This window comes from Hydra vulgaris, chromosome 12 (assembly GCF_038396675.1).
Source record: "Hydra vulgaris chromosome 12, alternate assembly HydraT2T_AEP".
NCBI classification, from domain to species: Eukaryota; Metazoa; Cnidaria; class Hydrozoa; order Anthoathecata; family Hydridae; genus Hydra; species Hydra vulgaris.
Window position 1 is genome coordinate 5574966 of NC_088931.1, and position 15045 is coordinate 5590010.

The 15045-nt window shown below is 27.0% G+C and overlaps 1 protein-coding gene across 1 annotated transcript in view; it reads right to left on the reverse strand.

Annotated features, from left to right (window-relative positions):
- LOC100204021 (putative uncharacterized protein DDB_G0282133) overlaps positions 1–15045 on the reverse strand; it is a 59533-nt gene that overhangs the window by 8087 nt on the left and 36401 nt on the right. The window contains exons 6-7 of the mRNA XM_065811320.1: positions 10323–10430; positions 6298–6517 (exon numbers count right to left, since the gene is read on the reverse strand). Coding sequence (XP_065667392.1) covers positions 6298–6517; positions 10323–10430 — 328 coding nt within the window. The remainder of the gene's footprint in view (positions 1–6297; positions 6518–10322; positions 10431–15045) is intronic.

The window sequence follows — 15045 nt, forward strand, 5'->3', positions numbered from 1 at the left end:
TATAACAACAAAAAAAAACATTAAAGATGTAAGAACCCTTTTTGGAGCTGGTAAAGCTGTTCCTGTTAAACCATTTTTAGGTATACTTGTATACTTGGTGCATTAAACATTTTCAAACTTAAGATCTATCATGTTTTACAGTTCATGTATAAAATTAAAACTTTTTTTTTTTAAATCTTATTTTAAAATCTTTAAAACTTATTTAAAAAGAAAAACTATAAATATGCTACATGATTTTCCATTAAATGCTTTGTTGTAACAAAACCGTGTTTAAAACTGAGTTGCTATTCAATTCAGAATCGCGGATCGTTTTTGTAGAAAAACTTTTCAAACATAGTTTACGAGAAGAATATTTCTCTTAATCAGTTTAAAATTGATTCAAAACGGTGTTTATTATTGGTGTTATTGTTATAAGTGTTTCTTTTAAAACATATCAATAAAATAAAATCAATATAAAACTAAAAAACAATAAAATTATTTTAATTTATTCTGCAAAGTAAATCACCCTGTAAATTAAAAATTATATATATTTAAAAATTATTTAGGGTAAGGCGGGGTAAATTCATCACGGAGCGAATTCGTCACTTATGAGACTCAGCTTTAATATAATAATGCATAAAAACTGAAAAATCTATTTACTAGGTTTTTTCGAAACTTTTTCAACTGATATTTATAGAATATTATTGAATAAAGATTTTATATTTTTCTTCGATTATTCTCTAAATATTGCGAGGAAACATTGAAGTTGAAAAAATATTTTTCTGCTTAAATGCCTATCATTAAAAAATAATCAAAACACGTAATCAATAAAATTGATGTCAGTATTTTTAAAGTAACAATTTAAGTTGTTACGCTTTTTCTTTTAATGTATAGTCTAAAATGTATATAGTAAACAATAAGTATATAAAATCTGATTTATGATTGTGATCTAAGTAGCCTTTCATCTGTGCCAAGTGGTTCTGTGTAAAGGGCTCTCGTGAGGTACAAAAGTTAACTATTGGTGAACGTGGCACACTAGCAACATACCTGGCTACTATCAATGCAGCAGGAGACAGCTTACCACCATTTTTCATATTTAAGGGAACAAAGATTCCAGATGCATCTAAATATCCTTTGGGTGCAAAAGTACATTGCAGTTAAAGCGGATATACTGATCAAAAGATCTTTATTGACATTTTACATCATTTTAATGAGTTTCGAACAAAAGTGGAAGGAAAAAAAGTATTATTATTTTTGGATCATTTATTTTGAAACAATTGATTTAGCAATAGTGATGAATATTGAAGTAATATGCATTCCATCTCATAGTACACATTGCCTTCAGCCACTTGACACACATGTTAATAAAGTAATTAAACATGTGGTCTGAAGCCATGTCTAATTGCTTAGCTGAAAATAATGACATTTCTATGCCTCGTTGCAACTTTCACATTATTTTAAACAAAATATGACCTAATATACTTACAAAAAAAGGATTGATTGTTAATGCGTTTTACTATAGCGGTTTGCATCCGCTAAGAAATATATTGAATGACTTCGAATGAAAAAAAAAAACAGAGGTGTTTAATAAAACAACAGTTCACCCGGGAGACCCAAATTTATCAATTTTAAGGATTATTGTACCTTACTCACTCTAAACGCCATAGTGCTCTTATTACATCACCAGATAATGTTAAGTTTATAAAGGAGCCTCGTGCTAAAAAGGCTCCAATAAAAAATTTGGTCAGTTTAAACAGAAGTCAAGCAAAAATAAAAAAAAATCAATCACAAACAAAAAAGACTAACTTTTGGTTAAGAGTTTCATGGATATTCCAAATCTGCAAAAAAAAAAATTAAAAAAAAAAGTGTTTTGCTGGGTGGGTCAACGTTGTTTTGAACTGAAAAATGACTAAAATGTGACTAGTTAACAGGGCAAAACAATAATTAAAAAAAATTTGTTCTCAAACTTTTGATTAACTCAATAATTGTTATGTTAAATTGTAAGAAAATTGATTATTTGGTTCAAAAAGTCATAAAAATAAACAGAGAGAAGGAATTTTTGTGAAGAGTATTTTTGCAAAAATCAGGCACTTTTTCACATTTCAGACAAACAATGTTACGGTAAAGTTTGTTGTTTTTTTCCAGTTTTTATCAAGCTTCAAAAGTAAGGAGAGTTCATTTTTGTGGGATATTTTATAGCGAATCTAAATCTGAAATAATAAATTAATTGACCAATCTAATTGAGTCAAAAGATTCAATATACGAATCACTACTTACCACAAGCCTCGCAACCCATGAAGTTATAAAATATTTTCACAAGCCGATGGTTGTTCCAGTTCAGCCATGTCTTTCCCAATCCATCAAACGTTGAGAAATTCAGGTTTCTTTTTTTATACAATTACAAGAATATAATAACTTATTTCATTCTTATTTAAAATATTTTTTAAATGACTAAATTGTTTTCAATTTTTAATATAGGTTAGGGAGGCTTGTGCAAAAACATATTTCTATGAGAAGCGAATAAGATATATAAAAGCACAAGAAACCTGTAGGGGTTTTATGAGCATAAACAATGCTAAATATAACTTAGTTGGACTCACAAATTTTAAATAAAACTTATAAACTATTAATTATATCTAAATTTTAATAAAGATATCAGTATTATATAATATATATTATAAAACTTATTAGTATATAATATACTGTTTGTTATAGCAAAAGCGCTTGACTTATTATTAGTTTTAGAAAAGACAGCACACCCTAAGATAACATTCATTGTCTAAAATATGAAATTTTTTTTCTAAAAGCAACTTTCACAAAAGCCCCCCTATGTGTTTATTTTTTTGACTTTTTAACAAAAAACTTTTTGAACCTAATAATCAATTTTCTTAAAATTCAACATAACAATTATTGAGTTAATCAAAAATTTGAGAAAATTTTTTTTTTTAATTATTGTTTTGCCCTGTTAATTAGTCACATTTTAGTCATTTTCCCGTTCAAAACAACGCTGACTCACCCAGCAAAACATCATTAAAATTTTTTTTTTTTTGCAGATTCGGAATCTCCATGAAATTCTTCACCAAAAGTAACCTTGTCGTTTTTCAAGTTGCAAAAAAATAAAAAATAATTTTAATGATTTTTTTTTTGCATCCTATTAAACACACCCTATTAAATAGTCATAGTGATATAATTTTTGTTATTGCTTTAACGTGCTATTTTGTGTGCTAGCGCGGTTAGACAGTTTTCATTTATGTTAAAATCATTATTTGGTATTTTCTAGAAAAAGTTTAACAATTGACATCCTTTTATATGTTTTAGAAATTAGGAAACTAACTTTTAGTAATTCTATTTTGTCGTTATCTGAAGGCTACTTCAATAATTCTATCTGTAGCTATCTGAAGGCTATCAGTAGTTCTGTCTACATCACTTAGGGGTTTACTATTCTAGAATAAGGAAACCATCCTACTATTACCTCAAAAATAATGTTTTATATCAAAGTTTTTTTTCTCTTAGGTAAGCTGTCTTTACCACTAGTAAGGAATTTCGTCTATCGCCCAAGTGACGTATTTTTAAATTTGTTTAGTTGTACTGACGAATTTCCCCCGTAAATGGCAAGTTTGCCCTTCATGACTTGATGATGAAAAATTAAGTTTTACGCAAAATTAACTTTAGAATTTATTTTGATTCAATACATAAACAAAGTGGAGACGCTAATTAATAAAATAACGCTTTAAAGTTGGAAGAGTTTACTTATTTATATGTAAATTCATTTTATTAAAGAAAAACACGACGAACTCGCCTTACCCTACAAAAATCATTATCACTAATCATATTTTTACCACTTTTATTTTTGTGTTTAGTTTTATTTAATTTAATTATAGTATTACTTGTCAATTGATTTTATTTTATTCCGAATATTTTTGTAAACATCTAATTAATTCTGAGTTTTAACTGCATATTCTTGTCAAAATTTTGTAATAAACTATAAATTGTAACATGGCGCTCGGCGATAAATAAAAATGTCCGTATTAATTAACAAAATAAAAAAATAAAAAAATAATAAAAAATAAAACGGAATTCCGTTATAAATACAAGATGCGTTATATCTATTTTATATGTAGATTAACTTTGTTAATAATGTATATATAAATTTTATAAGATCTTATTTAAATAGAGGGTAAAAAAAAAAGATCACTAAAAATAGCATAAGTATATTGTTAAATCATCAATTGTAAAAATGAGTTCTCTAAGCTTTCGTTTAAAAGAAAAATAGTTACTTTGATTAATGAAATCATCAGTAATTTTTTATAAATATTTTGTTCCATAAAAATTGTTAGCTTAAATCAATGTAAAATTTAATAAAACTTGTTTGAAAAAGGGGCATAAGTTTTTTAGCGCACTTCCGCGGTGCTCTGTGACAAGACCGATAGGACTTCTTGGGGCACCTAAAAAAAAAAAAAAATTAAAAAAAAAAAAAAGTTCAATGGATCCCAATGGGAGTAGATTTTTGTATTTAAAAGAAGCGAATCAAAAGAAAATCTACAAAAAAAAATTTCTAAATCATCTGATGTTTATCTTGAGACCTCAAATCAGGCATAAAATAAAATTTTTGGTATTGGCAAAAAAATTGTACAATTAGGATAAAGTAACAAATTTAAAATAATATACCCAGCATTCTATTATTACTAAAAATTTATAACATAAATATCAAAAGAACTGAAACCATCAAATTTCTTGGTATAATTATTGACCAAAAAAGGTTTCTTGGAAAACCATGTAAAAAGAATAAATACAAAAATATCAGAAAGTATCGGCATACTCAACAAAGAGTCCCAAGAGATTCTAAAAACTCTCAACTTTTCTTATTAACTAAGTTATCCAAAATATGCTAATATTGCCTGGGTAAGTATAAGTAAATCTAAACTAAATTCTCTATATGTACACGATATATAGAAACACACTTAAAGATTGATTTATAATAAAAATAAATTTATTCATACCGATCCTTTACTTAAAAACTTGAATGCTTTAAATATCTTTCAAATTAACATCTTCCAAAATATTTTATTTATGCTCAAATATAAGCTCGGACCTGTCCCAACTTATTTTACTAACAACCTTTTTCAAACCAACACCAACAGATATATTACACGAAGAACAAGAAACTTCAGATTGTCCATAAAAAAAAAATTTCCGAAATTTTCACTTGTATACAGTGACCCCTATTTATACAACAAAATAATTCATCAAAATATACAACTTACTAAATTGTATAACTTTATTGGCCTGAAAAAATAACTAAATGATCTCATAATTAACAAAACCGATTTGATCAATATTTATTAAATGTAAAAGATATATCTTTTACATTTAATAAATATTGGCCAATAAAGTCATTATTATAAATAAAGTTATTATTTATAAATAATATTAATAAGATTTTAAATTATAAAAATAAATATAAAATTAAAGATAAACAATAAAAATGAATAAATATAGTTAGCAACTATACTTAGTAAAATATTACTAAACAGTAGACCTAAAAGGGTTACTGTTTGTTTTATAAGTTTAATTTTTAAATTTTTAGTTTATTTTGTATTAAATTTAGTTAAAGGTTCTCGATGAAAAGACTTTCCTTACAACTACATAACACTATTATAATTTATTATACTTTCAATGACAATCACAAGCAAGTCCATAGTAGCCCTGTGGTTAGATAGACTTGCGTATATGCTTTAAATGCATTGGCTAATAGCCAGTACTTTATATTATAAACCACGAATTTTTAAATTAACTATTTTAACCCAATATCGAGCGCGTAAGCGCAAAACATCATTCTTAACTTTCTTTAGGTATTGTAAATATGTGTGGAGGGCATAAATATAAACTGAAGATATATAAACATTATTTTTATAATAAGAAAGAAATTTTTTCAACAGTAATGATCAGATGTAATAACTTTTAAATTATTCAAAAAATTATTCAAAAAAATCAATATGACTTGTTATTATTAACAGCCGTTATTCCGCCCAGAAACTTTTTTAGACTTGATGAGCATTTTGTAAAATTTTTCAAACCCTAACACTAAATAATTTAAATCAGCTGAATTCAGCTTTTGAATCAGATTTTGTTCGAGTTAGCCAATAAACTGTTGGCTTTAAAAATACACGACGTTTGTATGAAAAGAAGAGTTAGGACTTTAATAAAATCCCCATAGCTTCGTACCTAATAAATACGCTCAATTTTGTTTTGTGTTTTCTCATGTATATACACTATATGTATATATTCATGTAATCTATTATAATGCAAAAAAATTACCTGATTTTGTAGCAGGTGTACTATTTCTTCTTAGTCCATAAAACAATTTACTTCTTTTGTTTCTATCTTTCTTTTTCAACTTGTCGAGTATGTTACGAGTTTTAACTTTGTCCTTATATTTAATATAGGATCGAAATTCGATTGGTTGAGCGGTTATCTCATCTTGATTTTCTGTTAAAAAATTAAATCTTTCTTGTCTCGTTCCAGAAAATTCAGAGCACTAAATAAGATTTTAAAATCAATGTTATTTTAACATGGCTTTTATTTTTATTTTACAACGTCATTGAAAACTTAGATTAAGTGTGATTATGATAAAGATTAAAAAAGTTAATATTAAAGATTTGAAATCCATAAAATTGCGTTCAAGATTTAAGTTAAAAAAATTTATTAACTTAAATCTGGCCTTAAATTGGCCTTTGCCCAATTGAAGATAAAAAAAGCCCAAATTGCTTTACAAATACCAGCAAAAATTTCCAATTTTTGATTAAATAAAGTATTGCCATGTTTTTATTTCATTTACCCATTTTGTTATTTCCGCTTGTTAAGATTTCAAAGAATTTATCGTGAACATAGCAATAATATTGGAGACTTAGACTTAGCAGCAAGTGAATCTAAAGCAAAGATTGTTAATCTAGCTTGATTTTAAGTAAAATTAGAGCGATTATATTAAAAAGGTCTTAAACTGGTCCATTAATATTAATCATGCAAAGGTTTTATTTTTATTTTTTTAACCTTTATAGATACTTTTTCAAGTTTTTTTTTGGCCGTGATTTTTCGTAACTTTGTGATGTACTGAGTAAATCAAAAATAATTATTTCATTTTAAAAAAATAAAAAATCTTGAATAAATTCTGCGCAAGGCTGAACAAGCTGAATGTCTGACTTTGACCAGTTTTTTCGCTTTGTCCAATGTTATCCTATCACATTCAAAGTTGTTTAGTTCAAATCTTTATAGCAACTTCATAGTAAAAGTTATCATTTTTAAGATGTTTTGTAGGATAGTAAAACTATAGATCTTGTTAAAACTTTAGCTTCCTGCCAATTTAAAACACCACAAAGTTTCTATTTTCAGCCACGTTAGAAGCATGTAATATTAACTAATTTCGAAATCGAAAAAATGACCTTTTTTTGTTTTTCAAAAGTAATTAAGAAACAATTTTTAGTAGACTTTTATCTGGAAAATATCGAATTTTCAGATAATTACAAAAAATATCATAATTTGAAATAAGCATTGTATACAAAATGAGTAGTGAGTGGCAGGGTCTTCGAGAGCGCGAACGGCACCTGGATAAAAAATGAAAACGGCGCCTCAAATTCAAACCAAGAATTTACCAAATTTAAAGTTTTATGAACTTAGCAATTATCTACTTCTGATACAACACATTGTATTTCTGCGTTACTAATAATTCTCTGGATTGAGAAAACGGTTCATTTATCAAAACTGACACCTGAATCAAAGTATTAGCTTTAAAACCAATAAACAAAAATTTAATGAACCAAAATCTTCAAGAACGGTAAATTAGATGCTTAAAAATAAATTTTTCGAGATTTTCTGGCCGCCAAAATATTAATGACTTCGTCGTAGCTCACCTATTTAGGCAAGAAAGGGTTTTGTACCCAATTGTAATTAGCAATACAAATTCGAAAGATGATAACATTTTCTTAAAGCTCTTGCTTGGCTGAGCTGCTCACTTGTCAAAGCCAGATTTTTCACCGCAAGTTTAAAAACTCCCAACATTTCTCTCGGCCTCTTAAAAAGTGGTTTGAAACCGTCGGTACAAAACCTCCATCTAGTCATACAAAATCTATGCAATAAAATTTCCGTTGCTTCAGTGAGGATTAAAAAATATAGACAAATATTCGACATTTCCAAAGAGTATTTTGATTTCAATGGCTGATTTTACTGCGTCACACTAGTCAAATTCAGACAATGAGCGCTACAGGGAACGTACAGAGTTTCCAAATAATTTTACTATATTAAGATTTGAGGTCTCTTGTAAGCACTTGACATATTCGATCCATCACCATATTCCTGACAACAACAATTTCAAATATCTAAATCTAGCTTTGCAATCATATCAGTGATAAGCTTGGCTTTAAGGACTCCTTTCTTCTTCTCAAAAATTTCAACACATAAAAGTCATTCTTTGATTTTCCAGCTAGTAGTTTCTATTTTATAGAGGAGAAATCAAATAAAATAGTTTATCTACTTAGTGTAAGATTTTTCAGTGTAAAGTAGTCAGTGCTATCAGTGTCAACTGCTTAAAATATGTATAATATGAATATTAAGAATAATATGAAATAATATGCCGGGGCGGATTCAGCATTTTTTGGTATTTGAGATAAATAACTACCAGACATGGAAAAAACTCCAAACATTTATATGTATGTTTAATAAGAATGCATTGTAAAAAAAATTGCGGTGATTGGAGACTAGGAACCAAAAAGCCCTAAAATTTTGGTTACACTGTCCTAAATGTGAGAGCAACAAGTTGATAAAAATTTTTTTTTTACAATTCTCTAAAAATAAAAATTAAGTTTTATTCATTAATATACTTTAAATTTCATAGTATAACCTATTAGAGTTCAAAAAAAATGACCCATCCAATTTGAGGGGTTTTTTGTAACCCACTCAACTTGAGGGGATTACAAATTTTGTATGGTCCTAATTTTTGAATTTAAAAAGATTATTGTATGAAATTTAAAGTTTATTGATAAAAATAACTTTAGTTGAAAATAGTACAAAAAATACTTTATCAACTTGTTGTTCTCACGTTTAGGACAGTTGTGGCCAAAGCTTCAAGTATTTTGTTTCCAGACTCCAATCATTGTAATTTTTTGAAAAGCATCCCTATGTGATATAAGTATAAACATTTAAATATCTGGTGTTTGCCCCATGTCAGAAAGTTATCGCAAACGCCAAAAAATGTTGAATCTGCCCCTGATATAAAGAATAATAATAATAATAACAATATTATTACTATCATCATTATTATTATTATTATAATTATTATTGTCATTTTTATTATTATTATTATTATTATTATTATTATTATTATTATTGTTATTATATTATTAATATTATTGGGGCAATATTCATATATACATATTATGTTTATATGAATATTGCCCCTATGAAATAAACATAGATTGAATATAATTAATTTTTCAAAATTTTTTACAGAATAAAACTTTTAAGTATCATGAAATAACTTATAGTGATCGAATTTAGCCTTCGTTTGTTTAGGCATTAATTTCTATCCAGATACACGTTTTTTTATTTTATAAGAAACTTGTTTATAAGAAACTAGTACTAAAAGCCCCAAAATCTAATGCAACCTTTAGTATTAAGTTACTTTTTTAATAATAAATTTTTTAATTAACTTTCCATCTACTTATCGCATCAACATAGCATGAAGTTAAAAAGATTATCTACAACTTAGGAAAACAATTTAAATAAATATTTAATTTGCAAAACCAAACGAAATCCCATTTGATTACATGTGGATATAATGGAATTCTATTCGATAACAATTGAAAATACTTAACAAACCTAAAAAACTTTCAAGAAACCTCTTGTACTTGATTGGGATAACAAAACTCTTAAAATAAGAAACTTTTTAGTATTAAGAAAAAATTTATAGTTCGAAGTAAAATAGTAAAAATGATTTTCACTATTGATTAACTTACAATAAAACTTATCTAAATATTAATTGAATTAAAAAATAGGATAGCAAACTTAGAAACCCCTGATCTTTAGGGGCTATAGGCCAATTCCTAATTTGGCATTGATTATTCAAACAGTGTACTAACGCATTTGCTTGGCTTCTTATAAATAAAAAAAACGTGTCGCAATAAACTTTTAAATTTAAACTATTTGGAATTTTTTTTCTTCAAAACATCGTAAATAAAAACCTTAACTTGATACTTCAAATTTGAATTCTTGATTGGAATATTCTAAAATGCACTTAACAAACATACATAAATACATTAAAAATACAAACTAAAAGAAACTATTGGAATTACTTCTTCAGCATGAAATAAATGTTTGAAAACGTCTAAATTTATTTCTTTTGTATTTACTGTATCTCGTATTCTTGACTTCATTATAAGTTGGTAAAAAGTTTTTAAAATCTAATAGAAAAAAAAAATTAAATATATATAACTATATACATGTGGTAACTGACAAGCAAAAAATAAAATTAAAAATTAATTATAGAATATAATTTTTAGCTTATATATAAACTTTATTATTATTGCCTATAAATTTTTAAATAGAAAAAAGATTTAGTTTTTCATAGTTTTAATCAAACTGCTGCATTAAAAGTTTGTCCAGATTTATTTTTAATTATCAATTGATTATAATTTGTATTTAAGAATAAGTTTTTTTAACATACTATTATTTATGTAAATAATGACTGGGCATAGCACGCCTTTATAATAAAGGGTTTTGATATTTTCTCTGATACTAATAAAAAATTTTTTTTAATTATTAGAGTTACTGAAATTAAAGTTATGGTTACAAAGCTAAAGGCAGGTTTTTTTTTCTTGTTACAACGTCATTAATAGATATTTTTAATCTTCTTCTTTTTCTTCGTTGTCATCCCAACATAATAATATTTTAGCAACATCAGAAATAGAACGGGATTTAGGAGTAATGATGCAATCTTATTTAAAATTAAAATGTTCTTTGATAAAGCTGTTGAAAAATCAAATCATTAAATTAAAATATTCAAAAGTTCTTATTAAAAGAACTTTTGAATATTTTAATTCAAATAGATTAAAAAATTATTTACAACTTTTGTAAGACCATATCTTAAATTTGCTATTCAAACATGATGTCCTTATCTGAAACAAGATGTTTTAAAGTAAGAAAAAGTACAGAGAAGAGCTACGAAACTAGTACCAGCTTTTAAAAATAATGCGATGTGAAAGAAGATTACACTTAATGAAATTAACAACACTAGAAGAGCGTTGTTTACAAGGAGATTTAATTTTTCAATATAAAATACAGAAAGGTTAATAGGAAATTAATTGGATAAACAACTCAATATGTAAAGCTCAATTAAAACATTACAACTTTCGTGATCATAATCAAAATTTAACAAAGGCATACTGTAAGAGTAATGCTAGATTTAATTTCTTTTCAAGTAGAGTTGTAGGAGCTTGGAACGGTTTACCACCATATATTATAGAATCAATAACAATTGATCAATTCAAAAATAAAAATAAAAATTTGAATATATTTCCGATAAAACTTTATCGGAAGTATATTCAAATATCCATTTTAAAAAATACACATAAAAATATCTTTATAGTCATTAAAATTTATTTTGTTTTCAATGAAGAAATCTAATATAAAAAAATATGGTTTAAATAATTTCTACCAAAACTATTTTGATTTAAAACCTTTTACGTAATTTTTGTGAAATATAAAATTTAATTTGTCTTCGTATTCAATCCGACAAAAATTAACCCTTGATCTTCTAATTATTATCGTTATAAGTTGAGAATTTAATTAACAAAATTTGTGGAAGTTATTACTTAAATGAAGTATTTAAGGATTCCCAGATCTCTGTGTTTTTCCCTAAATAGAGTTATATAAATAAATAAACGAATGGGTTTGATCCTTCTCAAACCCATCTGTCCATAAACCATGAATTAATTTTGTTTTCCATTATCACGAAGTTGTAATTTTGTTTTCGAGGTTTTTGCGCTCACAACTTTTGCAATATTCCTGAAACTAATGAAAATCTTTTCATGATATTGTAATTAACTTTCAATCAGTAGCGTAATTTCAAATTCTGACCCTTCCCCATCACCTCAATACTTTCATCGTGGACCCTTCTTAAAGTTAAAATACACGCAACAAATTAAAATCAATGCTCCTGCTTATTTACGTCATTACACTCAGCAATTTAGAAGGAAAAAAAATCTACAGCTCAACATTTATACGTGTACAAACAGTATTACCATTATCGTTTTAAAAAAAACATACCACTTAACTTCAACAGAAAGGATTTTTACTTGTAATAAAATAAAAAATGGATTTAGAAAAAATCGGAAAATTCAAGAACGCAGACCAAGAGATAAGAAGGTCCAAATATAAAAAGTAAAGCGACCATTAGTTGATTTAGATAACGCTAGGTTAATACTCTATTTATTTCTATTAGGAATAAATTTAAAGTTTTCGTTTCCATTAAACTGCTTTGGTCTGGATTAAATTTGCTGACAAACAAATAATCTGTATATAGAGACATGTTGGAAGCTTAAACTGATACTTATCATTAGGAGATATCATTGAACTCTTGAAATGTTTACCAATTTGTCAACATGTTTCCAAATGATTAATGAATATTTATTTAATCATCTGGCATAAAATATTTTTATTTTAAATAGTCATATTTTTCAACAATATCCAGATAAGGAATAGGCCTTAAGAATTTATTTAATTTTTTTGAAATGAATGTATTCAAAGTGCCATGCTTGTTTCTTCGAACATGACTGTTTAACAAATAAAATTATCAAGATTATCTATCAAGTATACAAATTTATCCTCTACCATTAGATCATTTCCTCATTCAGATCAGATTGCCATTCCTTATTTAATTACTCTTTGGTTGACTGATAGTGAAAGAACCAAGGAAATTTTCACATCTTCAAAATCCTCTAATAGTGATGATCCTTAGCACATGGATATCGCTAAAGAATTACAGTCTCCACAGTTGTTTTCTCAATGCAAGCTCAACGACTTGGCCAACAATTAAGATCTCTCAAAGTAGGCAGCTGAGTTGTTAGGTTTAAGGTTATCTGAAAAACAAAATTCTGGCTGAAGTAACAAATTTTTTATTTTACAAGTCGAGAGAAAGAACTATTATCATTATTTCAACAAAAAATACAAGATTATTTTGTTATGACAACATGAAGTAGAAATTAGAGAAGACCAATCACAACGAGCGTAATTGGATCATTTGTTGTAATATTATGCGGTAATATTATGCGGTAGTGGTGTAGTGCTCGCTTCATAAACGAGAGGTTTCGAGTTCTATTCCCGCCACGTCCCTGGTAGTACCGCGCTCAACTTTTTTTTTCCGCACAGCGGCCTTGTTCGTCAAGGTTCATGTTTCAGAGTAGGAGTGAGAGAGGGTTATAACCACATGCGGCCTCCTCATCTGTAGTGTCCTTCTTGGTCTTGGGAAGGTGAGTTATAAAAAGATAAAAGAATTAAAAAAAAATAAAAAAAAATATCAAAGTGTCTTCTAATTGACCAAGAAGGCGAATGATCCAAATTTACATGTTTTCTTTGTTTGTGGAACAGTGAAGCTATAGACAGTCACTAGATCCGAAAGGATTGGCTACAGAGAAATAAATTTGCAGAAGGTCAACACAATATTTTCAACTAACCTTTAATAGAACCCCAGAAAATTGTCTTTCCATCTCTGCATACAGAGCTTGGATTAATGAAACAATTTGTAAAGACATTAGATCAAGTTAAAGATTGTTTCAAGTAGTTGAAAATTTTTTCCATCATACACAAGTGGAAAGTAGAAGCAGAAACATACACAAGTTGAAAGTAGAAGCATTCAACGGCCCCCAAATTTGTAATCTGCTTAAAGATCATAATTTTATAACAAAAATGAAACCTGATGAATTTGACGCATGGAGTTTTTTTGGTAGTGTTGTTTATAATTTTTTTGGTAATTGTAAATCTGCAAACTATAAAGTATGATTGAGAAGCTGCTGATCAGCTATAGAAAGCCTGGGTGCAATATGAGTATAAAATTTAGCTTCCTTCACAGTCACCTTTGCTACTTCCCAGAAAATATTTGAGCTCTAAGCTAGGAACAAGGTGAGCGCTTTCATTAAGTTATTAACACCATTGAAAAGTGCTACCAAGGACGATGGAGCTCTAAAATGATGGCTGACTACTGCTGGTCTTTGAAGAGTGTTGTTCAGGTTATCAAATATGCTCAAAAATATAAAAATAAACAGTTTTTCTCCTGCTTGAATGTACTTTATTCTGTAAATTAGAACTTACTGATGTTTGCCTAACATATAGCTTTGTATAAAGTAAGTTTTTCTATCTTATTTTTTGATATTGTTAAGGAGGGTGGGAATTTCCCCGAATTCCCCCTCCCGACAGATCAGCGCCAAAAATATATGGTATAAACTAATAAAATCTCGTAAAAACTAGACGTCCAATGAAAAAAGGATTGATATTTTTTTACTTTGGCATTGTAGAATAATGTATATAAAAAAAATTAATATGCCTAATATGAAAATTTTAAAAAGAAAAGTGTAATTTTACACAAAGTGTTATCTTTTTGCTCTCTTTCAGTTGTTTTTTTCCATTATTTTAACATATTCTTAAGTAATATTATTTGCAAATATAAAAGTTTAAAATTTGAAGGTTTTTAAATATTGGAATAGTTAAAATAAATTCAAAATATTATGTATTCTGATTTTTTTATTTTATATCTTACTTGTTTAAAAAAAAGAAGAAGAAGAAGAAGAAACATGAATTTTTGACAAAGTTACATGCCAAAATATGACGTAAATAGCATAATTAATATGCAATATAGTTGTTATTTTTTAAAATATAAATTTTTAAATTTTTTGTTTTTTTAAACGGCAACTTATACAACGTGCTTTTAACAAAAAAAGCTAAAACCATTTTTTATCATATTCTAAAAGCTACTTTTACCCTTCATATAAAAGCTACTTTTACCCTTCACCATTAAGCTAATTT